This window comes from Sorex fumeus, unplaced genomic scaffold (genome assembly GCF_029834395.1).
Source record: "Sorex fumeus unplaced genomic scaffold, SorFum_2.1 ptg000063l, whole genome shotgun sequence".
Classification (NCBI taxonomy): Eukaryota; Metazoa; Chordata; class Mammalia; order Eulipotyphla; family Soricidae; genus Sorex; species Sorex fumeus.
Genome location: NW_026606120.1, coordinates 75,700,502 through 75,720,567, shown reverse-complemented (window position 1 = coordinate 75,720,567; position 20,066 = coordinate 75,700,502). Strand labels below are relative to the sequence as shown.

Sequence of the window (20,066 nt, the reverse complement as noted above, 5' to 3'; positions counted from 1 at the left end):
ACCAACCAACCCTCTTTGTTCTCTCTGTCTCTGTCTCTCTCTCCTTTTTAGGCATTATGGTTGGCAATTTAGGTATTTGAGGTCCAGTGAGCCGCATGCCCCAGGGTGGGTGAGGGACAGGCCAGGGTGACCAGTTGCAAAAGGCCATCTGTTGCTCAGGCTTTGTCTGTGGGAGCCTGGAGTCTGAGCCCTAGCATCTCAGGGTTTCCTGCACACTGCAGGGGGGGACCTCCAAGCACTGAGCTGGGGAGAGTGCCCCAAACCAGCTGGACGAGAGATGCCTCTGGAAGTCTCCAGGCCTGCTGGGGAATTCTAGGTTGGGCAGATGGGCGTGCAGTCCTGGAGTGAGAGCCCGTGGTGACACCTGTGTCATCCCGTGGCCCCGCAGGTCAGGGTTCATAGTGAGTGTCAGACGGGGTGGGGGTGGCAGAGAACATCTCCAGGAAGATTGTCAGAGTGGCGAGGAGGTGGATGGTTCCCAGCAGACTTGGGGGGCCCCAGCCTGAGATCGCCCTGTGCTCTAGGCCATGCATGGGATGGAAGCACCTCTGGTTGAGGGGGGGTGGGTACTGACTAGACAGAAAGGCGGGGGTCCTCCGCTTCCTGCCCTGCCCCCTCCTCTCTGGCCAGTAGCCCTTCACAGGAGGAAACTGAGACTTAGGCCCAGAGGGTTCAGTTTCAGGGCCTTGGAGTTCACTGCACCTGGTGCTAGTGGGGCCTCTGGCACCGAGTCTGGGAATATTAGGGTGCTGCTTCCCACGCTCCCCCTGAAGGCACTCCCCAGGGACCACACGAGGACGGGGCTCAGCCTCTCCACCCCCCTTCCCGCACCTTCGAACACTGATCTCTTACCCCTAGGGCTCAGGCTCCCAACAGGGCTGCAGCTGCCTCGGCGCCTGTCCCCTCCCCTGGGCAGGTCACTACCCCTGCTCACCCCACAACTCCTCTGTTGGTATTTTGTCCTGTTTAGGTCCTGTTTAGCCCTGGTCGTGCTCAGGGCTTCTTCCCGGCTTTGAGCTCAGGGATCACTTCTGATAGGGCTCAGAGGACCATATGGGGTGCCTGGGATGGAACCCATGGTGCCCTAGCTCAGGCACTGGGTTCCTGTTCCCAGCCCCTCACCTGTGAGCCCCCCTGCAGTGGAGGACACAGGTGGCACCGAAGGAAAAGCCTCTGCGCTTCCCTCTGCCGCGTCGGCCGCGTGCAAGGCAAATGCCCTACCTGCTGTGCTATCACTCCAGCCCCTCAGGTGCCCGTCTTATTAGTGCAAGGTCCAATAGAAGTTTCTATGACAATGTCTACATTATTCTCCCTTCCTTCCTTCTTTCCGTCCTTCCTTCCTTCCTTTCTTCCTTCTTTCCTTCATTTCTTCCTTCCTCCCTCCCTTCCTTCCTCCTTCCTTCCTTCCTTCCTTCCTTCCTTCCTCCCTCCCTCCGTCCCTCCCTCCCTTCTTCTCTTCCTCTCTCCTTTCCTTCCTTCTTTCCTCCCTCCCTTCCTTCCTTCCTCCCTCCCTCCCTCCCTCCCTCCATTCCTCCCTTCTTCTCTCCCTCTCTCCTTTCCTTCCTTCTTTCCTCCCTCCCTTCCTTCCTTCCTCCCTCCCTCCCTCCCTCCCTCCCTCCATTCCTCCCTTCTTCTCTCCCTCTCTCCTTTCCTTCCTTCTTTCCTCCCTCCCTTCCTTCCTTCCTCCCTCCCTCCCTCCCTTTCTCCCTTCTTCTCTCCCTCTCTCCTTTCCTTCCTTCCTTCCTTCCTTCCTTCCTTCCTTCCTTCCTTCCTTCCTCTCTCCCTCCCTCCCTCCCTTTCTTCCTCCCTTCCTCCCTTCTTCTCTCCCTCTCTCCCTTCCTTCCTTCTTTCCTCCCTCCCTCCCTCCCTTCCTCCCTCTCTCACCTTCCTCCCTTCCTTCCTCCCTCCCTCTCTTCCCTCCTCCCTCCCTTCCTTTCTCTCTTTCCCTGACTGTACTCAGGGTTTATTCCTGGTTTTGTGCTCAGAGATCATTCCTGGTGGCTCTTGGGGAACCCTACTGGGTACCAGGGATCAAACCTGGGTCTGCCATATGCAAGGCAAACATCCTCCTGCTGTACTATCGCTCAGGCCCCATGTCAGTATTTTCTACCAATACCAGTTGTACCCCTGGCCACACACAGCGCTGGGGAACTGACTGTGGCCAGCAGGTCCGAATGGTTTATTTCATTCTGTTTATTTCCCTTTAAGCAGCCACAAGTGCCCAGTGACGACCTCACGGCCCAACTACTCTGTTGTTTTTGTTTTTTTTGTTTGTTTGTTTGTTTGTTTTGTACTTGAATGCTCAAAGCAGCTTTATTTGTAAGAATCAAAAAATAAAACCAGCCTGATGTCTTTCAGCAGATAAATGCTTCAACTATGGTGCATATGTTATTGAATACTACACAAAAATTCAAGAAAATGTCTTACACTTTTATAGAAAATTACATGAATTTCCAGGGAATTAAAAAAGTGTCTGTCAGTAAAGGTTACATAATGGATTGCATATAAAAAGCAATTTTAAAATTACAAAATTTTCAAAAAGGAGAATAAATTGGTGGATTTTAGAGGTGGGTATTGAGGCAAAGGAAGGGCTGGAAATTGAGAGATCTGGGTGTATTTATTAAGGGGTAATTGGAGGGATTCTTATGGTGATATAACTGCTAGGTAGTGCATACATGTGATAGAATTATACAGAACTAAGTATACTCATATACAGGGATCTGAGAAAAACTGGGGGGAAATCATATCTTAATGTATTTGCCAGCCCTGCTATTCTGAACTGTGTATTCAGGTGTACAGCAGAGCCTGGAAAGCTACCTGTGACATATTTGATGTGCCAAAAACAGTAACAATAATGGGTCTCATTCCTCTGACCCTGAAAGAGCCCTCAATATGCTATTAGGCTACACTATCATGCTACAGAGACGAATGGAGACGTTACTGGTGCCTGCTTGAGCAAATCGATAAACAATGGGATGACAAATGACAAGTATTCAGGTGATTTTATGAAAATACCATTATATAATAATGATTTACTAAGCCACTGACCATTGATGATAAACTCAATATTCAACTCTTTTCTCCTCCCTGTCATTCTGACATGGAACTGACAGTTCCCTAATCACTGTGCTGGCTGTGTTCTTTTTATTAAAAAGTCATTTCAGGGGCTGGAGAGATAGCACAGCGGGTAGGGCATTTGCCTTGCGCGCAGCCAACATGGCCGACCCAGGTTCGATTCCCAGCACCCCATATGGTCCCCCCGAGCACCGCCAGAACTAATTCCTGAGTGCATGAGCCAGGAGTAACCCCTGAGCATCGCCAGGTGTGACCCAAAAAGAAAAAAAAAGTCATTTCATTGCACTGCAGTGAGCTGCAGGACTTCCCACCTCTGGGTGCAAGAAGGGCTTCCAAGCAAGCCCTTTCCCCTGAACCCTGTTCTTCTACCTCTTTCTAAGAGCCCATGGGGTCAAGACTCATGGAATCACGTTCTTGGGAGGAAATGTCAAAGGCAGTTGTTTTAGTTTCCTATAGGTGTACCCAGGCCCCCTCCACTGTTCTCTGCTTCCTTGTTCAGCCATTCCCCAAGCCCCAGATTTCTCCCTGGTACCTGCTGGCATTCAGGAATCAAGTTAATTACCATTCCTGCCCTCAGGGAGTGTGTGTGTGTGTGTGTGTGTGTGTGTGTGTGTGTGTGTGTGCGTGTGTGTGTGCAGAGAGAGAGAGAGAGAAAGAATCAGACTTAGTGAAGCATGAGGAGTGTCACGGAGGGACAAACAAATGGAGGGTTGGTGAGAGGACAGAAGGATAATTAGAAATGCCTGCTTTGAAGAGGGGATGGGTAGGCTACAGGGAAAGTGCTGGGAGGGAGGACCGGAGCATTCTGGAAGCAAGCACTGCACACAGCAGGAGCGGAGGCCCTGGGGATGGGATCCTGGAACTCTGGCAGGGCCAAGAGGAAGGTCAGTGTGTCTGGAGCTGGGAGGGGAGTGGCTGTCAGAGGTCAGCAGTGCTGGGCCTTTGGTGGACCTTGAGAGACGGACAGTAATGGGGGATGTTCAAGCAGGATGCATTTGGGGGATATTTGGGGGGACCACACCACCCTGCAGTGCTGAGGGACCATCTGATTCTGGAGATTGAAACAGGGCTGGCCACATGCAGAGAAGCACCGTAAGCTTTGTATGAGCTCTCTGATCCAGGAGGAGGGTTTGGGTGCAGGGAAGGGGGTCTAAGGAGGGGGGAGAGAGGAGCCCCAGAGTACCAGAGACACTGGTACTGGCTGAGGATAGAAGGTATTGTAGCAGAGAGAGAGAGAGAGAGAGAGAGAGAGAGACAGCCTCCTAGGTGTGTGTGTGTGTGTGTGTGTGTGTGGTGTGTGGTGTGGGTGGGGTGTGTGTGTATATGTGAAGTATGTGTGTGTTGTGTGTGTGTATGGTGTGGTGCAGTGTGGGGGTGTGTGGGGTGTGTGTAGGGTATGGGTTGTGTGTGGTGTCTAGGTGTGTGTAGGTGGTGTGTGTGTGGTGGTAGTGGTGATGTGTGTGTGGAGATGTGTGTGGGGTGTGTATGTGTAGGTTGTGGGGGGTGTGGTGTGTAGGGGTGTGTATGTGGTGTGGGGTGATGGTGGTGGTGTGTGTGAGGAGATGTGTGTGGGTGTGGGTGGGGAGCTGTGTGTGGTTTGTGTGGTGGTGGTGGTGGTGGTGGTGTGTGTGTGTGTGTGTGTGTGCGCGTGCACTCATAACAGTGCTGGGAGAGGCAGGGAGTATAATCCCTGGACCAGGGCCTGAATGGCGAAGAGGAGGGACTGGAGGGACAGGTACCGGATGGGAGGCTGCGCCATCTCCTAAGCGGGCCACTGGCGGGGTGGCGGGGGTCAGTGATGTTCTCGGGAGGAGCAGGTGGGGCAGAGGCCCAGGCTGGGGATCATTGCTAAGCAGCACGGGGATACTTTGGGGACTCTGACAATGGAGGGATGAGGAGGAGAGAGCTGAGGAGCAGGTCATGGCTGCCTGAGGTATATCTGGAGTCTTTTAAGGCAACATGTGTTTCAGAGTTCGGGGAGATAGATCAGTGGGTAGGGCATTTGCCTTGCACACAGCCGACCCGAGTTCAATCTCTGACACTCCTTATGGTTTCTAGAGCACCATCAGGAGTAATTCCTGAATATAGAGCCAGGAGTAAGCCCTAAGCACTGCCTGGTATGGCCCCAAAACAAACAAACAAACAAACAAACAAACAAAGATGTGTTTTGGGGTGGGTATGGGAAACTGAGCCTGGCCCGTATGCTAACAAAATCAAGAACAAATTGTGGCCTTCCAAGGGCAATAGTACAATTGATAAGGTGTCTGCCTTGCATGCGGCTGATCTAGGCTCAATCCTGGGCATCCCATATGGTCCCTTGAGCAATGCCAGGTGCAATTCCTGAATGCAGAGCCAGGGGTAACCCCTGAGCATCACTGGTTGTGACCCAGAAATAAAATAAAATAAAACTGTGGCCTTCTGGAAACCAAGCACTGTTTTCCCAGGGGTTCCCTGTGTGCACCATAGTGCATACGGGCACTCCTCACAGGCTGGGGATTTGGGGGCCTGGGAGGGCGGCAGAAGGTACATCTGAGCTGCCTCCAGTTTCCCTCCCACCTCCGCAAACCACCCTGTAAGTTCCTTTTTGGTCTTGCTGCCCTCGATATTGTGTCTCTATCTTTGCATTTTGTCATTTGGAGTATAAAGTGTCTGGGTGTTTTCCAAATTGGGCCTATTTTCACCGGGATCCTTCAGACCTCTTGGATCTTGTGCTTGTAATCCTAAACTCTGGGAAGTTCTTATCAATGATTTCTTTAACTATTATTTCTTTATCATATTTGCCTTCTTGTTCTTCAGGGACTCCAGTGATTTTTTTTTTGGGGGGGGTGTCTCACCGGGTGATGCTCAGAGGTTACTCCTGACTCTGCACCACCAGGAATTACCCCGAGCACCACCAGGGATAATTCCTGAGTGCAAAGCCAGGAGTAACCTCTAAGCATCGCCGAGTATGACCCAAAAAGAAAAAAAAAAAGGCACGGGGCAGGTATGGAGGCTTGCTGGAGGGGCTTTGCCTCTGGTTCCGAGTAGGCCCAGGAACATCAGCTGGAGGCGAGCCTGCCCTGGATGGTGGAGCCGCAGGCAGAAGGGCCACTGGCTTCCTTCTGATGACAGCAATGGCTGCGGTTGTGAGGGGGGACCAGCCAGTCCTTGGGTGGGAGACCAGGAGCCTAGGGTGTTAGACCCAGCCTAGCCATGAATTCTTCAGATCCCCCCAAACATTCCCCTTCCACCTTGCTGTGGTGTTGCAGCAAAGTGGGGGCCAGTCTTTCCGGCTCTGAGTGCTGGTATGTGTCTCCCTATATGGTCCCCCTCAGAGGAGCCCCAGGGAAGTGTGGGGGCCCATCTGGGGTCCCTCCCTATGCTCTTTACATGCGTCTGCCCACTCCCCACAGCCCTCCCTCGTTTCTTATTTTGTTTTGGGGCCACACCCTGCTGTGCTTAGGAACAACTCTTGGCTCTGTGCTCAGGAATCACTCCTGCAGGGCTCGGGGTACCATAGGCAGTACTAGAGATTAAACCCGGGTCAGCTACATGCAAGCAAGCACCCTACCCACTATACTATCTCTCTGGTCCTTCCCCATTTCATCCAGGCCACCCCTGGGCTCACCAGGCCCCAGCAGAGCCCTTGACATCCTCTCCTTCTGTGTTTCATCTCAGTCTCCCACCAGCAAAGCAGGAGTAAACTTTCCACCTTAGTCCAACCGTCCCTTCTAGCCTGGCGGGCGGCCCAACTCCCCTTGTCCAGGGAGGTGCTTCTGGTGGGCAGGGCAGGCTGGAAGGGAGGTGGGGGACATGAGCTTTTGGGTGAGCCCCTGGAGGAGCTAGCATGGTGCCCCCTAGGAAAAAGCCAGCCAGAGAGACCTCCAACTCCAGCAAGAAGCACAAGCACTACTCCAGCGAGCACTGGAAGAGGGAGTTCTCCCGGCTGCCCTGCAGCTATGAGCAGAAGTCCCGGGTCTGCCTCGAGTGCCCCCTGGGGCTGGCGCACTGTGAGCATGGCAAAGCCCAGGAAACCTTCACTATGGCACTGACAACTTTCTGTACCACGTGATGTCGGGGCCCACCGCCTGGCACTGACCACTCACTGGGGCCAGCCCCACCTCCGTGGGCCTCACAGTGGAGGTGGACGTGGCCACTTTGACCACACTGAGCACTGTGCAATATTGCGGGGCCAAGGAGTACGTGCCCAAGGCCCTTGGCTCTGCCCTGCTGGAGCTGAAGAGATTCCACCTGTGCCAGGTGCTGCTGGGCATGGAGCGCGGCGATCGTTGTAGCCCCAGGAGAGTGAGGGATGTGCAGGTGGGTGGCCACCAGAGGCCTGGACGGGGCTTGGGAGTGAGGACATCCAGAGGACTGGGCGGAACTGTACCTGCCAGTAGCCAGCTCATTCCACTCATCCCGTCACCCAAGAGTTGACTCTGAATGCCCTGAGGGCATGCCCCTGGGGCCCAGGACCTGGCCCAGAGCTGGCACAGCGCCTGGCAGAGTCGTGCTCGGGGCATGGGCACTAAGCTGGTGTGTGCACCCTCTGAGCTGTACCAGCTCTTCCCCGACTTCTCCTCGGCTTTCTCTACCCCATGGGCACCTCCTGGAGCTGCACTGGACACACATCGGGGTGGCCCCGCGGGGAAGAATGCAGTGGACGGCTTCCTACTGCATGAGTTTCACTTAGCATTGGCAGTGGGGGGCTTGGAGAGTGGCTATGCAGGGTCGGGGTTGCAGGCTCCTGGACTTGCTGCCCTCCTAGGGCCAACTCCTTGGGTGCAGCGGGACGGGGGGGGGGCTGGGTCCTTAATGCCCAGGGCCCAGATGCCCTGACTCAGCTCAGCCGCACCAGTGTAGACTCGCTAACTGGACCTTCCCAACCTCTCCCCTCGCTCCCTTTCCCTGTGCCGAGTCCCTCCATTGTCCCAGGGGCACTCTGGAACCTGGGCAACGGGCAGAGATGCTTGGCCCTGGGGCACCCTAACAACTGCTCCTGGTCTTCCCAGAATTGGATGAGCCTCTGCTCACCCTCTCGAGTTGGCCCAGGCTCCAGTCCTAGAAAAGTCTGGGGGCAGGGGTGTCTTGGCTGCAGGGTAAAGGACTGTGTCTTGGGGGCTGAGAGCCAAGGGAAGGAGAATGGGGTTCTTGAGTGTGACTTGACCTCTCTTCCAGCAGTTTCTCTTTCTGGAGAACTGATGAGGTCCTGTTTGTACGCACTGTGTATCCTTCTTCCCCACCCTCCGCTAGCCCACCTGAGGCTTGGCTGTGGGTGACTGTGTATAAAAGACTCACAAATGGAGAAGTGCAAAAATAAGCCACTTTTGTGGTTGTTGTTTTGGGGCCACACCAGGAGGTGCTCAGGGCTTACTCTCAGCTCTTTTTACTTAGATATCACTCCTGGTGGGACTTGGGAACCATATGGGGTGCCAGGGATCAAACCCAGGTCAGTTATATGCAAAGCAAGCGCCTTCTCTGCTGTGCTATCCTCCAGCCCTACCCTATCTTTCTTGGTGTGAACACCAAAATCTGTAAGTTTTCTTTTGGTTTTGCAGGGAGTTGGGGGTGGGGTGCACACTCAACAGTGCTGAGACAGGACTTTGCTCCCTGCAATGCTCAGTAGACCAGGTGGAATGTAACTGGGGATGTAACCCAGGTCTCCTATTGTAAGGCCAGCGCTCTGTCCTTTGACCCCCCTACCCCCCACTCTGGTCTGGAAAAGGATTTATTATTGGTTTTGCAATGGCAGTGTTCCAAAAGAGTCCTGGGCGCACTCAATTTATTTCACCTCTGTCTTCCTCGAAGTCTGGCTGCTCCCCAGGTTCTTAGCCTTCACCTGCCCTCACCTCACCTCTCCATCAAAGGCTGTAACAACCACAGGACCGTCCTGCCTCCTGGGGAGAGTATCTGAGCTTGGGGGAGGGGGGCCGCACAGAGCAGGGAGACACATCTCTTCAGCCTCCCCTGGGCCTCCCCTCGCTTGGGGTTGCCTTTGCCGTGAACGGTGTGGGCATCCGGAGGGGGCAGCTTGTGAAAGCTGGGGGACCGGCCCCTCTCTTCTGATCTCCTGAATTCGGGCTGAATTTGCAATAAAGTGGTAACTCTGCGCATCGCAGTGTGCTGTCTCCATGGTGGTATGTGTGTGTGTGTGTGTGTGTGTGTGTGTGTGCGCGCGCACGCGCGCGCCTGCCCCTACTATACCCTACTGTGACCATTTGGAGCACCTCACACTTGGACATCCGGCTTGTACTCCCCACATTGTGGGAGCTCCAGGTTGGGCTTCGGTGGCCCTGGGCTTTGCCAGCGCTGCTTTGGAAGGTGGGCAGGGGATGACGGCAGTTTGGGCCCTGGCCTCACTCACCCCTGAGAGCGGCTCAGCCTAAGAGGTTGCAGAAAGTTGGGGGACTCCCCACTTCAGACTCCCTTTTCCTTCCTCCTGCAGCAGGCCCAGCCTCCAGCACCCCCAGCCCCCTGCTGGCTTCCCTGCCCCTGCCCGCCAGTCCTCTGCAGCCCCCGCTGGACTTCAAGCACTTGCTCGCCTTCCACCTCAATGGCAACGCCCCACTCAGTCTCTTCCCCAACTTCAGCACGGTAGGTGGGTGGCGCGGCCAGGCTGGGGGGTCCAGGGGGCTGGTGGAAGAGAGGCTCATGGCCTTCCAATGACCCTCAGAGTGAGTTGGTGCTCCCCAGATGGGGACCCCAAGGCCCAGCTTCCCCCCGACCCACCCCGGGATGTGTCATCCCTCCGACAAACAGCAACTCCCCTGCAGGGCTTGGGTGTTGGGGTCTGGACATGCAGGATGGGGAGTTCATGGCACCTCTCGATCCAGAATGTTGGCGCTACATGCAGAGTGCTGCCCTGATGGGGGTCCTGTTGCTGCACCCCCTCCTGGAAGTATTTCCCCATGAGAAAGCCCTTTACAAAAAGGTTTGTCCTGATAAACTAAGGCCCTCAGATTTGGAAAAGTTTGACCCGGGTAGATTAAGATAGTCAGATACCTGCCCAAAATTGTTAACCTTCTCCTCTTAATAGCCATTGGTTCTAAGCAATGCATACTGTCCATGGAGGGCATTAGGTGCTCTCTCTCCATGAGGCTGTGAGCCCTCTGCCCCCCTGCTTCTTTTTCTCTCTTATTTCTGAGTTGGTTTGCTTTTTTTGCTTTTTGGGTCACTCCTGGTGGTGCTCAGGGTTTGCTCCTGGTTCTTCAATCAGGAATTACTCCTGACTGTGCTCAGGGGACCATATGGGGTGCCGGGGATCGAACCTGAGTCGGCCCAGGTTCAAGGCAAACACTCTCCCCTCTGTGTTATCACTCCGGCTCTTCTGTATTTCTTCTTAATCCTCGAAGCACCCCTGCTTCAGGCCTGTTTACGGGGAGGGGGGGAAGTCCCCGGCACTTGAGAACTGGGTTTCACTTGAGGTTTAATTTGGGGACATCTGTGGGTGTCTGTGTGTGATCCCTAAGTGTCCTTCAGTCTCAGTTGTGTCCCAGTTGGTCTTTGTTATTTATGGTTGTGAATGGGTGTATCTCTGTATGTGTGTGTGTGTGTGTGTGTGTGTGTATGTGTGAACAGTCCAATTTTTCCTGGATATAAGATTAGTGTGTGTTTGTGTTTCTGAAAGGCTTCTGTGTTGACTGCTCTGAGTCTCCACTCTGTGTGTGTGTGTGTGTGTGTGTTAGGGGTGTTGGGCCATTGTGAGTCTGTGTGTGAGTGTGTATCTTCTGCATGTGTCTCCTTCACTTTCATTTCTTGTGAGCTTATGTGCCCGTGTCTGTGTATGTGTGTGTGTCCATATGTGTGTGGGCATGGGAAGGCCAGGTGGGATAGCCTGGCATGGCTTTCACCTCACTCCCTGAGCTAGAAACAATGCCCTCCCCAACTCGCCCAATCAAATCGAGGACCGGCGAGATGGATCAAAGGGCCAGAGCACCTGCTCTGTGTGGTGGGGGACTGGGTTTGATCCCCAGCCCTGCATGGCCCCTGGAGAACCACTAGGGGTATTTTAGTGGTTCTGGTGTCCAAGTGTGGCCCAACCCCTCCAAAAAATTACTTATGAACCCCACTCCATCTTGACCAGAAGTGGGGGGAATTCTTTGTGGCCACTTCCCGGCTGGGTAAAGGTCCTGAGGACCTTGGTCCCTCCTGTCACTTGCTGGCATGCTTCGTTTCCAGGCATGGGGTCCCTCATGAGTGAAGCCCTTGACCTCCTGGTTGGGGGTCTGAGGTCCTAGCCTTGGCTCCCACTCAGGGACCCCCAGGCTTCTCCTTGCTGTCCACCTCCCCTGGCCTCTCTCCCTGACTCTCTTGCTCCTCAGATCTGGGTATGGTGTTGAGCTGGTCAGAGCACCCAGAGTGCCTGTAGGTCCAGCACAGAGAACGGCTTCCGGAATAGGAGTCTCCAGGGCACTGTTCCTTATGAATCAGAGATTCAGCGGGTAGTGAGAGGGGTCCTGGGTCCCCCAGACATGGTTCTATTCTCAGCTCCATGGGATGAGGATTCACCTGGCCACGTCCTGCAGGGCTGAGAGCGGGAACACTCCAGGGTCAGACTGGATGCTTCCCTAACCCGTAGCCAGCACTGCCCCCTATCACAACCTGACTGCAGAATGATTGCGCCCTTCTTTGCTTCACAGATGGACCCGGTCCAGAAAGCTGTCATCAGCCACACATTTGGGGTCCCCTCCCCTCTGAAGAAGAAGCTCTTCATCTCCTGTAACATCTGTCATCTGAGGTTCAACTCGGCGGTGAGAGGGAGCAGTGTGAACAGGCTGGGGAGGAGGCTGGGGGCTGGACCTAGGGTTTCTGGGGGCTCTTGGAGGATGGGGTGACCTGGGATAATGGTCCTGAGGCTCCATCTCTGGTAGCAGAAGAGTGCTCCCAAACCTTTGTCCATCTCAGCCTCTTTTCTCTGGATATAATGTTTCTGTGTAATTAGCACACCCCCTTTATTTATTCATTTACTTTTGTTTTGGTGTTTGGTCACACCCAGCGATGCTCAGAGGTTGCTCTTGGCTCTGTACTCAGCAATCACTGAGGGGCATGAGGCACCGTATGGGATGCTGGGGATCGAACCTGTGTTAGTCCTATGCAAGGCAAGCATCCTCCCCTCTGTACTATTGCTCCAGTCCCTAAATAGCCATTTTTGCCTGAATATGGATTAAAGTGTATGTATGTGATTAACGTATGTAAGTGTGCCAGCCCTTTGCACCGGCTCTCTGGCCCTGTGATCAGTTTGGAGGGGTGTACTGCATTCCTTATGGCTTCCCTCTCTCAACCCTTGTCTATCCAGCCTCTCATCTCTGGGGACCTGAACCCTGTCCCTCTTGGCTCCCCCAGGCATCTCTCCCATCTTCCATCTTCTGAATTCTGTGAGGGAGAAGACCACCTGCCTGTCCCCACTCTGGGTGCCAGGAGCCTCCCCATCATCTCCTGGCTGGAGCTGACTTTTCTCTTCTTTTTCTTTTTGGGGTGACACCGGCAATGCACAGGGGTTATTCCTGGCTCTGCACTCAGGAATTACTCCTGGTGGTGCTCAGGGAACCATATAGGATGCTGGGAATCAAACCCGGATTGGCCACGTGCAAGGCAAACACCCTACCCGCTGTGCTATTGCCCCAGCCAGCCCCTGCTTATTGTTTTTGCTGTTGGATTTACACCCAGCAGTGCTCAGGGGCTCCTCTGGACTCTGTGCGGGCTAGGGGGTCACTCGGTGGGAGTCAAGAATTGAATCAGGCCTCCTGCAGGCAAAGCAGATGCTCCAGCCTTTTGAGCCATCTCCCAGTCAGTCCTGGAGCTGAATTTATTTTTCTTTTCTCTTCTTCTTTTTTTGGGCGTGGGGTGGGGGGTGCTGGTGGGAGAGGGCTACACCCAGCAGTGCTCAGGGCTTACTTCTGACTCTGTGCCCAGAGATCACCCCCACCCCTGGTAGTGCTTGGGGGTCCATCTGGGGTGCCAGCGATCAGACCTGGGTCTGTCGTGTGCAAGGTGAGTGCCCCCCCCCACCCTCTGTACTATCTCTCCGGCCCCTGGAGCTAAGGTTCCCATGGTCTCTCCATGAGATAGGGAAGCTGTGACCAGGCTTGTTTCTTTTTTTTTGTTTGTTTCTTTTTGGATCGCACCCAGCGATCTTCAGGAGTTATTCCTGACTTTGCATTCAGGAATTACTCCTGACAGTGCTTGGGGGACCGTATGGAATGCTGGGGGGTCGGCCATGTGTAAGGCAAATGCCCTACCCGCTGTACTATAGCTCCGGCCCTGATCAGGCTTGAGGGAGCAGCCTCTGAGAGGTTAAGTGACTTCCTTGAAGCCACACAGCCTGTATTTAGGTCCAGGCCTGGCTGATCATAGCCCTAGTGCTTTCTACAGAGCTCTCCCCTCGGCAGGGAGGGGCCTCTTCTGGCCTCCCAGGAAAGGCTCTACTTCTGTCCAGGCGACTCTGGAAGTTCAGGATGATGCTTCAGTGAGGGGTCCAGGAGGACCTCAGGGGTCCAACTTTCCTATGGTTGGGAATAAACCAGGGTCCAAGGACCAAGGAGGGAGGTCAGTGTTGGGCCAGTGGGGGCGCTCTTGAGGCTTTCAGGTTCTGCAATTCGCGCAAGAGATGGACAGAGACTACTCTGAGGAAGAGACTGAATTTTCTCTCCCCTCCCCTTCCCTCCTTTCCCTTCCTCTTTCCTTCCCTCCCCTTCTTCCCCTTACTTCCCCTTCTCCCTCTTTCCCCTCTCCCCTCTCCCCCCTTTCCCTTCCCCCACACCTAATAGTGCTCAGATGTCACTCCTGGGTCTATGCTCAGGGGTCACTCCTGGTGGGGCTTAAGGGACCATATGCAGTGCCATGGATTGAAGCAGGTTGGCAGAGTGCAAGGCACGTGCAGTGATCCCCATACTCTCTCACCAGTACCGTATCTTCTTAATGCCGGGCACTGCATGATGCATAGCAAAAAAGGACATGTTTTGTTAACATCGGGGAAACTGAATGAAGCTGTGGATGTGCTATGAGGCACACACCCCAAAGCGTGGGACTGCTGTTTTGTCTGGCTGATGCGGTTTGCAATTTGGTCATTGACATTCATCAAGCACCTGCAAGGTCACTGGGGTGCTCTTGAATCCACTCAGTCCACTGAGGCCAGTGTGGTCATTACAGCCTTTGTGAGGGAGGAAACCAAGGCCCAGAGAGGTGGTTAGACCTGCCCCAGGATGCACAGCTTGTAGTGGTGGCAGCGTCAGAACTGGAAGTCTGTGGCTGCTTGTGTGGAGCCTGTGCGGTGCTGACCATAGCAGTGGCAGGACCCGCCCCAGGTCGGTCAGCAGAGCTGACCCCCGTGTCCTCCTCTTACAGAACCAGGCAGAAGCACATTATAAAGGCCACAAACATGCTCGCAAGCTCAAAGCGGCAGAAGCTGCCAAGAACAAGCAGAAACCACCAGACCTGGCCCGGGAGGAGGTTCCGGGTTCCCCAACCCCGGTTCCCACTAGCGGAGCCTCTGAAGAGCCACAGAGCAAAGGTTAGTCTTGTTTTATTCATTTCTTTTCAGCTTACCTGGCGCTGGTTGCCAGGGGTCAAACCCCACACCCAACCTGGAGGTCAGACCACTCCCCAGCCCCAAATGGAGGCTGGTCTTAAACTCCTCTCTCCTCCACTCCCAATCTGGCTGCTGACGTGGAGTGAAGAGATTTCTGCTCTTTTGCGATGGTGCTCTCGGGGCATCTTCCATCCATACAACACCTCCTAATTTCACAGTACTGTCAGACCAGAAGGATCAGAGCAAATGTGATGGGAAAGTTGCATAAAGACCACCAAGTTCCATGAGCCTAAACAGTAACACAGAAGGCTCAACTACCACCCACCAGCCCGGCAAATCCTTAGACGATGACTTTATTAACACCATTGTGAGATGCAACAATGGTCACAAATAGACACCTTTTTTTTTTATTGAAGTAAATAGGGCTGGAGCGATAGCACAGTGGTAGGGCGTTTGCCTTGCACGCAGCCAGCCAGGCCAAGCCAGGTTCGATTCCCCCACCCCTCTTGGAGAGCCCGGCAAGCTACCGAGATGTATCTCGGCAAGCTATCTCACCCGCATGGCAACGCCTGGCAAGCTACCCGTGATGTATTCAATATGCCAAACACAGTAACAACAAGTCTCAAAATGGAGACATTACTGGGCCCGCTCGAGCAAATCGATGAACAATGGGAGGACAGTGTTTGTGTTTGTTTGAATAAATAGATTTTATTTGGAGGATTTTTTTTTATTAGTGAATCACTGTGGGGTACAGTTACAAACTTTCGGGTTTGCATTACAGTCATACAGTGATCGTTTACCCATCCCTCCACCAGTGCCCATTCTCCCCTACCAATGTTCCCAGCATCCCTCCCACCACCCCCACCCCACTTCAGTGGCAGGGCATTCCCTTCTATTCTCTCTCCTTTTGGCTGTTGTGGTTTGCAGTAGAGGTATTGAGCAGCCATCGTGTTTGGTCTATAGTCTACTTTTGGCACGCATCTTTCAACCTGAATGGGTCCTTATTTGGAGGGTTTTTGAAGCTGTGAAGGGAGAGGAAGAGAGAGAGGAGAGAGAGAGAAACAGAGACAGAGAGACAGACACAGACACAGAGACACAGAGACAGAGAAAGAGATGCGCTCAAGAGAAAACATGGGCTTCTCCAAGGGTGGAGAGAGCTCCTTAGAGATAGAGACAGAGACAGAGAGACAGAGACAGAGAGAGAGATGTGCTCAAGAGAAAACGTGGGCTTCTCCAAGGGTGGAAAGAGCTCCTTAGAGAGAGAGAGACAGAGACAGAGAGACAGAGACAGAGGCAGAGACACAGAGACAGAGACAGAGACAGAGAGACAGAGAGAGAAATGCACTCAAGAGAAAACGTGGGCTTCTCCAAGGGTGGAGAGAGCTCCTTACACACACCCCAGCATTAGACATGAAAGCATGAAAATACACATCTCAAGAGGGAAGATGCGGGTGACACATGTGCTCAGACGACACATGTGCTCGGCCACGTGGGCGCAAGCAGCACATGGGTTCGGGCAGTATATGCTCCACAAATGGACTCTTATTGGTATGTTTGATACCTGCATTTGCCTTTGTGTTGTAGCAAGCAATATGAAGTAAATTTGTGCTTGCAAGGAGTCAGGCTTGGGTGGGGGGTGGGAAGCTGGGGACTCTGGTGGTAGGATTGGTGATGGAGCACTGCATGCCTGAAACAACTGTATTATAAACAACTCAGTAAATCATGGTGCTATAATTAAACAAGTTAGAAGGTCACACCCAGTCAAGTTCAGGGGCTCCTTCTACCGCTTGAAGTTCAGGGGTGTTCAGGGGATCATATGGGATGCTGGGGATCGAACCCAGGTTGGGCGTGTGCAAGGCAAGCGCCCTACTGGCTGTACTGCCTCTGCCTCCCTCACCCCAGCAGGCTTTAGACTTCTATAGAGCATCCCTTTAGGGATGCTCTCACTGTCTGCTCCTTTTTTTTTTTTTTTTTTTTTTGCTTTTTGGGTCATACTCAGCAATTCTCAGGGGTTACTCCTGGCAGTGCTCTGAGGACCATATGGGATGCTGGGAATCGAACCTGGGTTGGCAGCGTGCAAGGCAAACGCCCTACCCGCTATACTGTCACTCCAGCCCCATAGGAATGCTCTCAGCTGGCAACCATAATAGTGAAATAGAGTTAAAAGCTGCAGCATCTGAGGGCTGTGAGGATTTTCTGAGACCAACTTTCTGGTGTCTGAAGCCCAAAGAAACAGAGGCCCAAAGAGTCCCAGGTTGGTCCCATGAGTTGGAGGGAGAGTGGGGTCTGGGATGCAGCAGTCTCCACCCTTCAAGCCTCGGCCATCCCAACCTCTGGGGCTCCCTCAGCTGCTGCCCTTCCTCCTTTCTAGCAGTTCCTGCAGCGCCCCCTGCCGGCCCCCCAGCACAGCCGCCACTGACTCCGGACCCCGCACCTGGGGAGCCCGCCCAGCCAGACTCCCTGGACGCTGCCTCCTCTTCCTCTTCCTCCTCCTGCCCTCCCTGCTCCCCCGAGCCTGGGACGGAGGAGCCGGCAGGGGCTGCTTCAGGGAGCGGGGACGGCAGAAGCGAGAAGGGGCCCCTCTACTGCCCCACGTGTAAGGTGACCGTGAACTCCGCCTCCCAGCTCCAGGCTCACAACACAGGTCAGTGTCCGCAGCCTGAGCCCAGCTGGGAGTCTCGGTCAAAGTCCAGGGCTGGCTCATGGGGTGGTGAGGGCTGAGCAGGAAGGGTGAGGGGTCGGGGTTAACTCCAGAGAACACAGGCAAGCATCGGTTTCTGTGTGGCTCCACGCCAGGGAAGGGTTTGAGAGGCCACTGTCAGAGTCCACCACCAGGATGCCTGCCTGGAGGAGGTGGGCATGGCAGGAGGCAGCTTGGAAGCACCCAGCTCCTCCTGTGGCTGCAGGGGAGCCCATGTGTGTGGAGCACCGCGGGTGATGGGGGAAGGAGCCCTCGCAACACCTGCCCCCGACTTTCCCTCCTGAGACTGGCTTGTCTCCCCACTCCAGGAGCCAGACACCGGTGGATGGTGGAAGGCCAGCGGGGAGCTCCCCGAAGGAGCCGGGGCCGCCCAGCATCCCGCGGCGGAGCTGGACAAAAGGCCAGGAGAGCGGCAGGGGGCCGGGGGGGCCGGCAGGGGCCCAGCCCCCCCTTTCACTGTGCTCTCTGCCAGCTCCAGGTCAATTCTGAGACCCAACTCAAGCAGGTGGGGGGAGAGGATCTGGGGGGGAGCAGGGGGTGGAGGCGGGGGGCACGGAGTCTGGGAGAGCAGGAGTTCTGGGCTGAGCGGGGCTGCGGTGAGCCTGGCATGCCCAGGGGCTTCCGGGAGCCCTGTTTTCTACCTCCAGGGTAGGGCCCGCCCAGGATGCTGCCGGGTAATGTTCAATGTCAGAAGCGGGCAAGCCCGGGCTAGGGCAGCAGGGAGGTGGGCTGGGGGCCCTTGGGCGTCTCACCCTGTTCCCAGCCTGTGTCCATCCGACAGCACCTGAACAGCAGAAGGCACAAAGACCGCCTGGCTGGGAAGCCACCCAAGGCCTGCGGCCAGCACAGCAAGCTGCAGAAGCAGGCGGCGCTGGCTGTGAGTATCCTCAAGGTACTTGTCCACAGGCGGCCAGCCAGCGGGGCAAGGGGGTGGACAGGAAGGAAGCTAGCTGGAGGCCAAGAGCAGGACTGGGATTGGCTCTCCTGGGACCTGGCAGGAGGAATTTCAGGAACCGTAGAAAGCGGGGCTGGGGGGGCTGGAGCCATAGCACAGCGGGTAGGGCGTTTGCCTTGCATACGGCTGACCTGGGTTCGATCCCCAGCATCCCATATGGTTCCCCAAGCACTGCCAGGAGTAATTCCTGAGTGCAGAGTCAGGAGTAACCCCTGTGCATCGCCGGGTGTGACCCAAAAAGCCAAGAAAAAAGCTGGGTTGGAGCGGTCACCAGGGTGGGCAGGCAGTGCCTGTCCCCACCCCAGCACCCAGCGCCCCAGCACTGATCTCTCTTGAGTCTCCCACACCTCCCAGGGCAGGAAGACAGCTGGGAGAGAAAGCCCTCCGGAATGGAACTTCGGGGGTGGGAAAGGAGAGACTTTCGACCTGGAATCCTCCAAGGCACGAATTTCACCCCTGCGGCCAAAGCCCCAGGCTGGAGCCCTGGGCAGAGGGACATGGGATTCCACCCGGGTCAGACTGACCCGTTCTCTCTCCTCTGCAGTCGAAACTGGCCTTGCAGAAGCAGCTCACCAAGACGCTGGCTGCCCGCTTCCTGCCCAGCCCGCTCCCCGCCACTGCCGCGGCCCTCTGTGCCCTGCCCGGGCCCCTGGCCCTGCGACCCGCCGCCGCCACCACGCTCTTCCCGACGCCCATCCTGGGCCCCGCTCTGTTCCGTACGCCTGTGGGAGCTGTCCGCCCGGCAGGGCCCATCCTCTTCGCTCCCTACTAGCCCCCCCTACAGAGGCCGGGGCAGACTTCCCTGGTGTGGCTCAGCTCCTGCATTCCACAGGGCCCACCTGGGCTTCCTGCCCACCCGTCTAGCAGGAGCTGGGCTGGACTTCAGGGTAGCTGCCCTCCACGTGCCCCTTGCCCCCGACTCCGTCAGGACTGGAGAGTCGATCCCACCTGGAGCCAGGACCATGCCTGCCCCCTTCCCAGCCCTCTAGGATGGCCCTGGGTTCCTCCCTGCATTTCCCGACCCAATTAATGGGGTCCGACACCAATGAATCCCAAATATCTATGCAAAACTTACAGGTGGGGGACTCACCTGGTCCCCACCCAGGACCCTCGCCCCCACGGCCAGAGGCCCTGGGACTCTTAATGAGCCTGGGGACAGTGACCTGTGACCACTACACCCCCAGGAGGCTCGCCCCATTTGGATTCTCTGGAGAATCTCTACAAGTGCGGAGGGTCTCAAGTGGAAGTGGGGTCCGGTTCTGTGTGTGCCGTGTGGCCGTGGGGGTGTTCAGAAAGGAGTAGAGGGGAGGTGGGGTGAAGCCAGGAGTGGTTGCTGGCGCGAGGGTGTGGGCTGGGCTGGGAGCCCCGTTTTCAGAGCCATTGATCCCCTCCAAGTCCTCCCCCCTTGTCTCTCAATATCTTCCTCTCTTTTCAGCGGGGCACAGAATCTCCCCAGACTGTGCTCTTGGCTGTTGCCAACCCCCCAGCTTGCCCTCCTTCACGGGTCCCTAGCACCACAGCACCTCTGTCCTCCCATACAGCCCGTGGTCCCCCTGGCCGAGCAGCTGAGTGTGGGGAGCCCGTGCTGAATGACCCCAGACCCATTTTCACGCTGTCGGAACCATCATTCCCCCTGCCCCCAGCTCCATCCCACGCCAGCCCTGCCCTCTAAAACATGGCACTTTGCCTGTTCCCACCATTTTCTGTTTTTGTTTTTTTAAGTTGTTTCCACTGGGAGAAGAAGGGGAGGGAAACTTTTTGATAACAGTTGTGGTTTTATTCTGTCCACTGCCTCAATAAATGAACTTTACACCCGAGCCTGTGCCTGA

General features: G+C 55.3%; 1 protein-coding gene across 1 annotated transcript in view; it reads left to right on the top strand.

Moving 5' to 3' along the window:
* Positions 1 to 19,009, top strand: part of ZNF385C (zinc finger protein 385C) — a 49,090-nt gene extending 30,081 nt beyond the window's left edge. The window contains exons 4-10 of the mRNA XM_056128208.1: positions 9,500 to 9,648; positions 11,694 to 11,804; positions 14,398 to 14,563; positions 16,953 to 17,225; positions 17,591 to 17,787; positions 18,064 to 18,174; positions 18,782 to 19,009. Of these exons, the coding sequence (XP_055984183.1) occupies positions 9,500 to 9,648; positions 11,694 to 11,804; positions 14,398 to 14,563; positions 16,953 to 17,225; positions 17,591 to 17,787; positions 18,064 to 18,174; positions 18,782 to 19,009 (1,235 nt within the window). The remainder of the gene's footprint in view (positions 1 to 9,499; positions 9,649 to 11,693; positions 11,805 to 14,397; positions 14,564 to 16,952; positions 17,226 to 17,590; positions 17,788 to 18,063; positions 18,175 to 18,781) is intronic.
* The last annotated feature ends 1,057 nt before the right edge of the window (positions 19,010 to 20,066 follow it).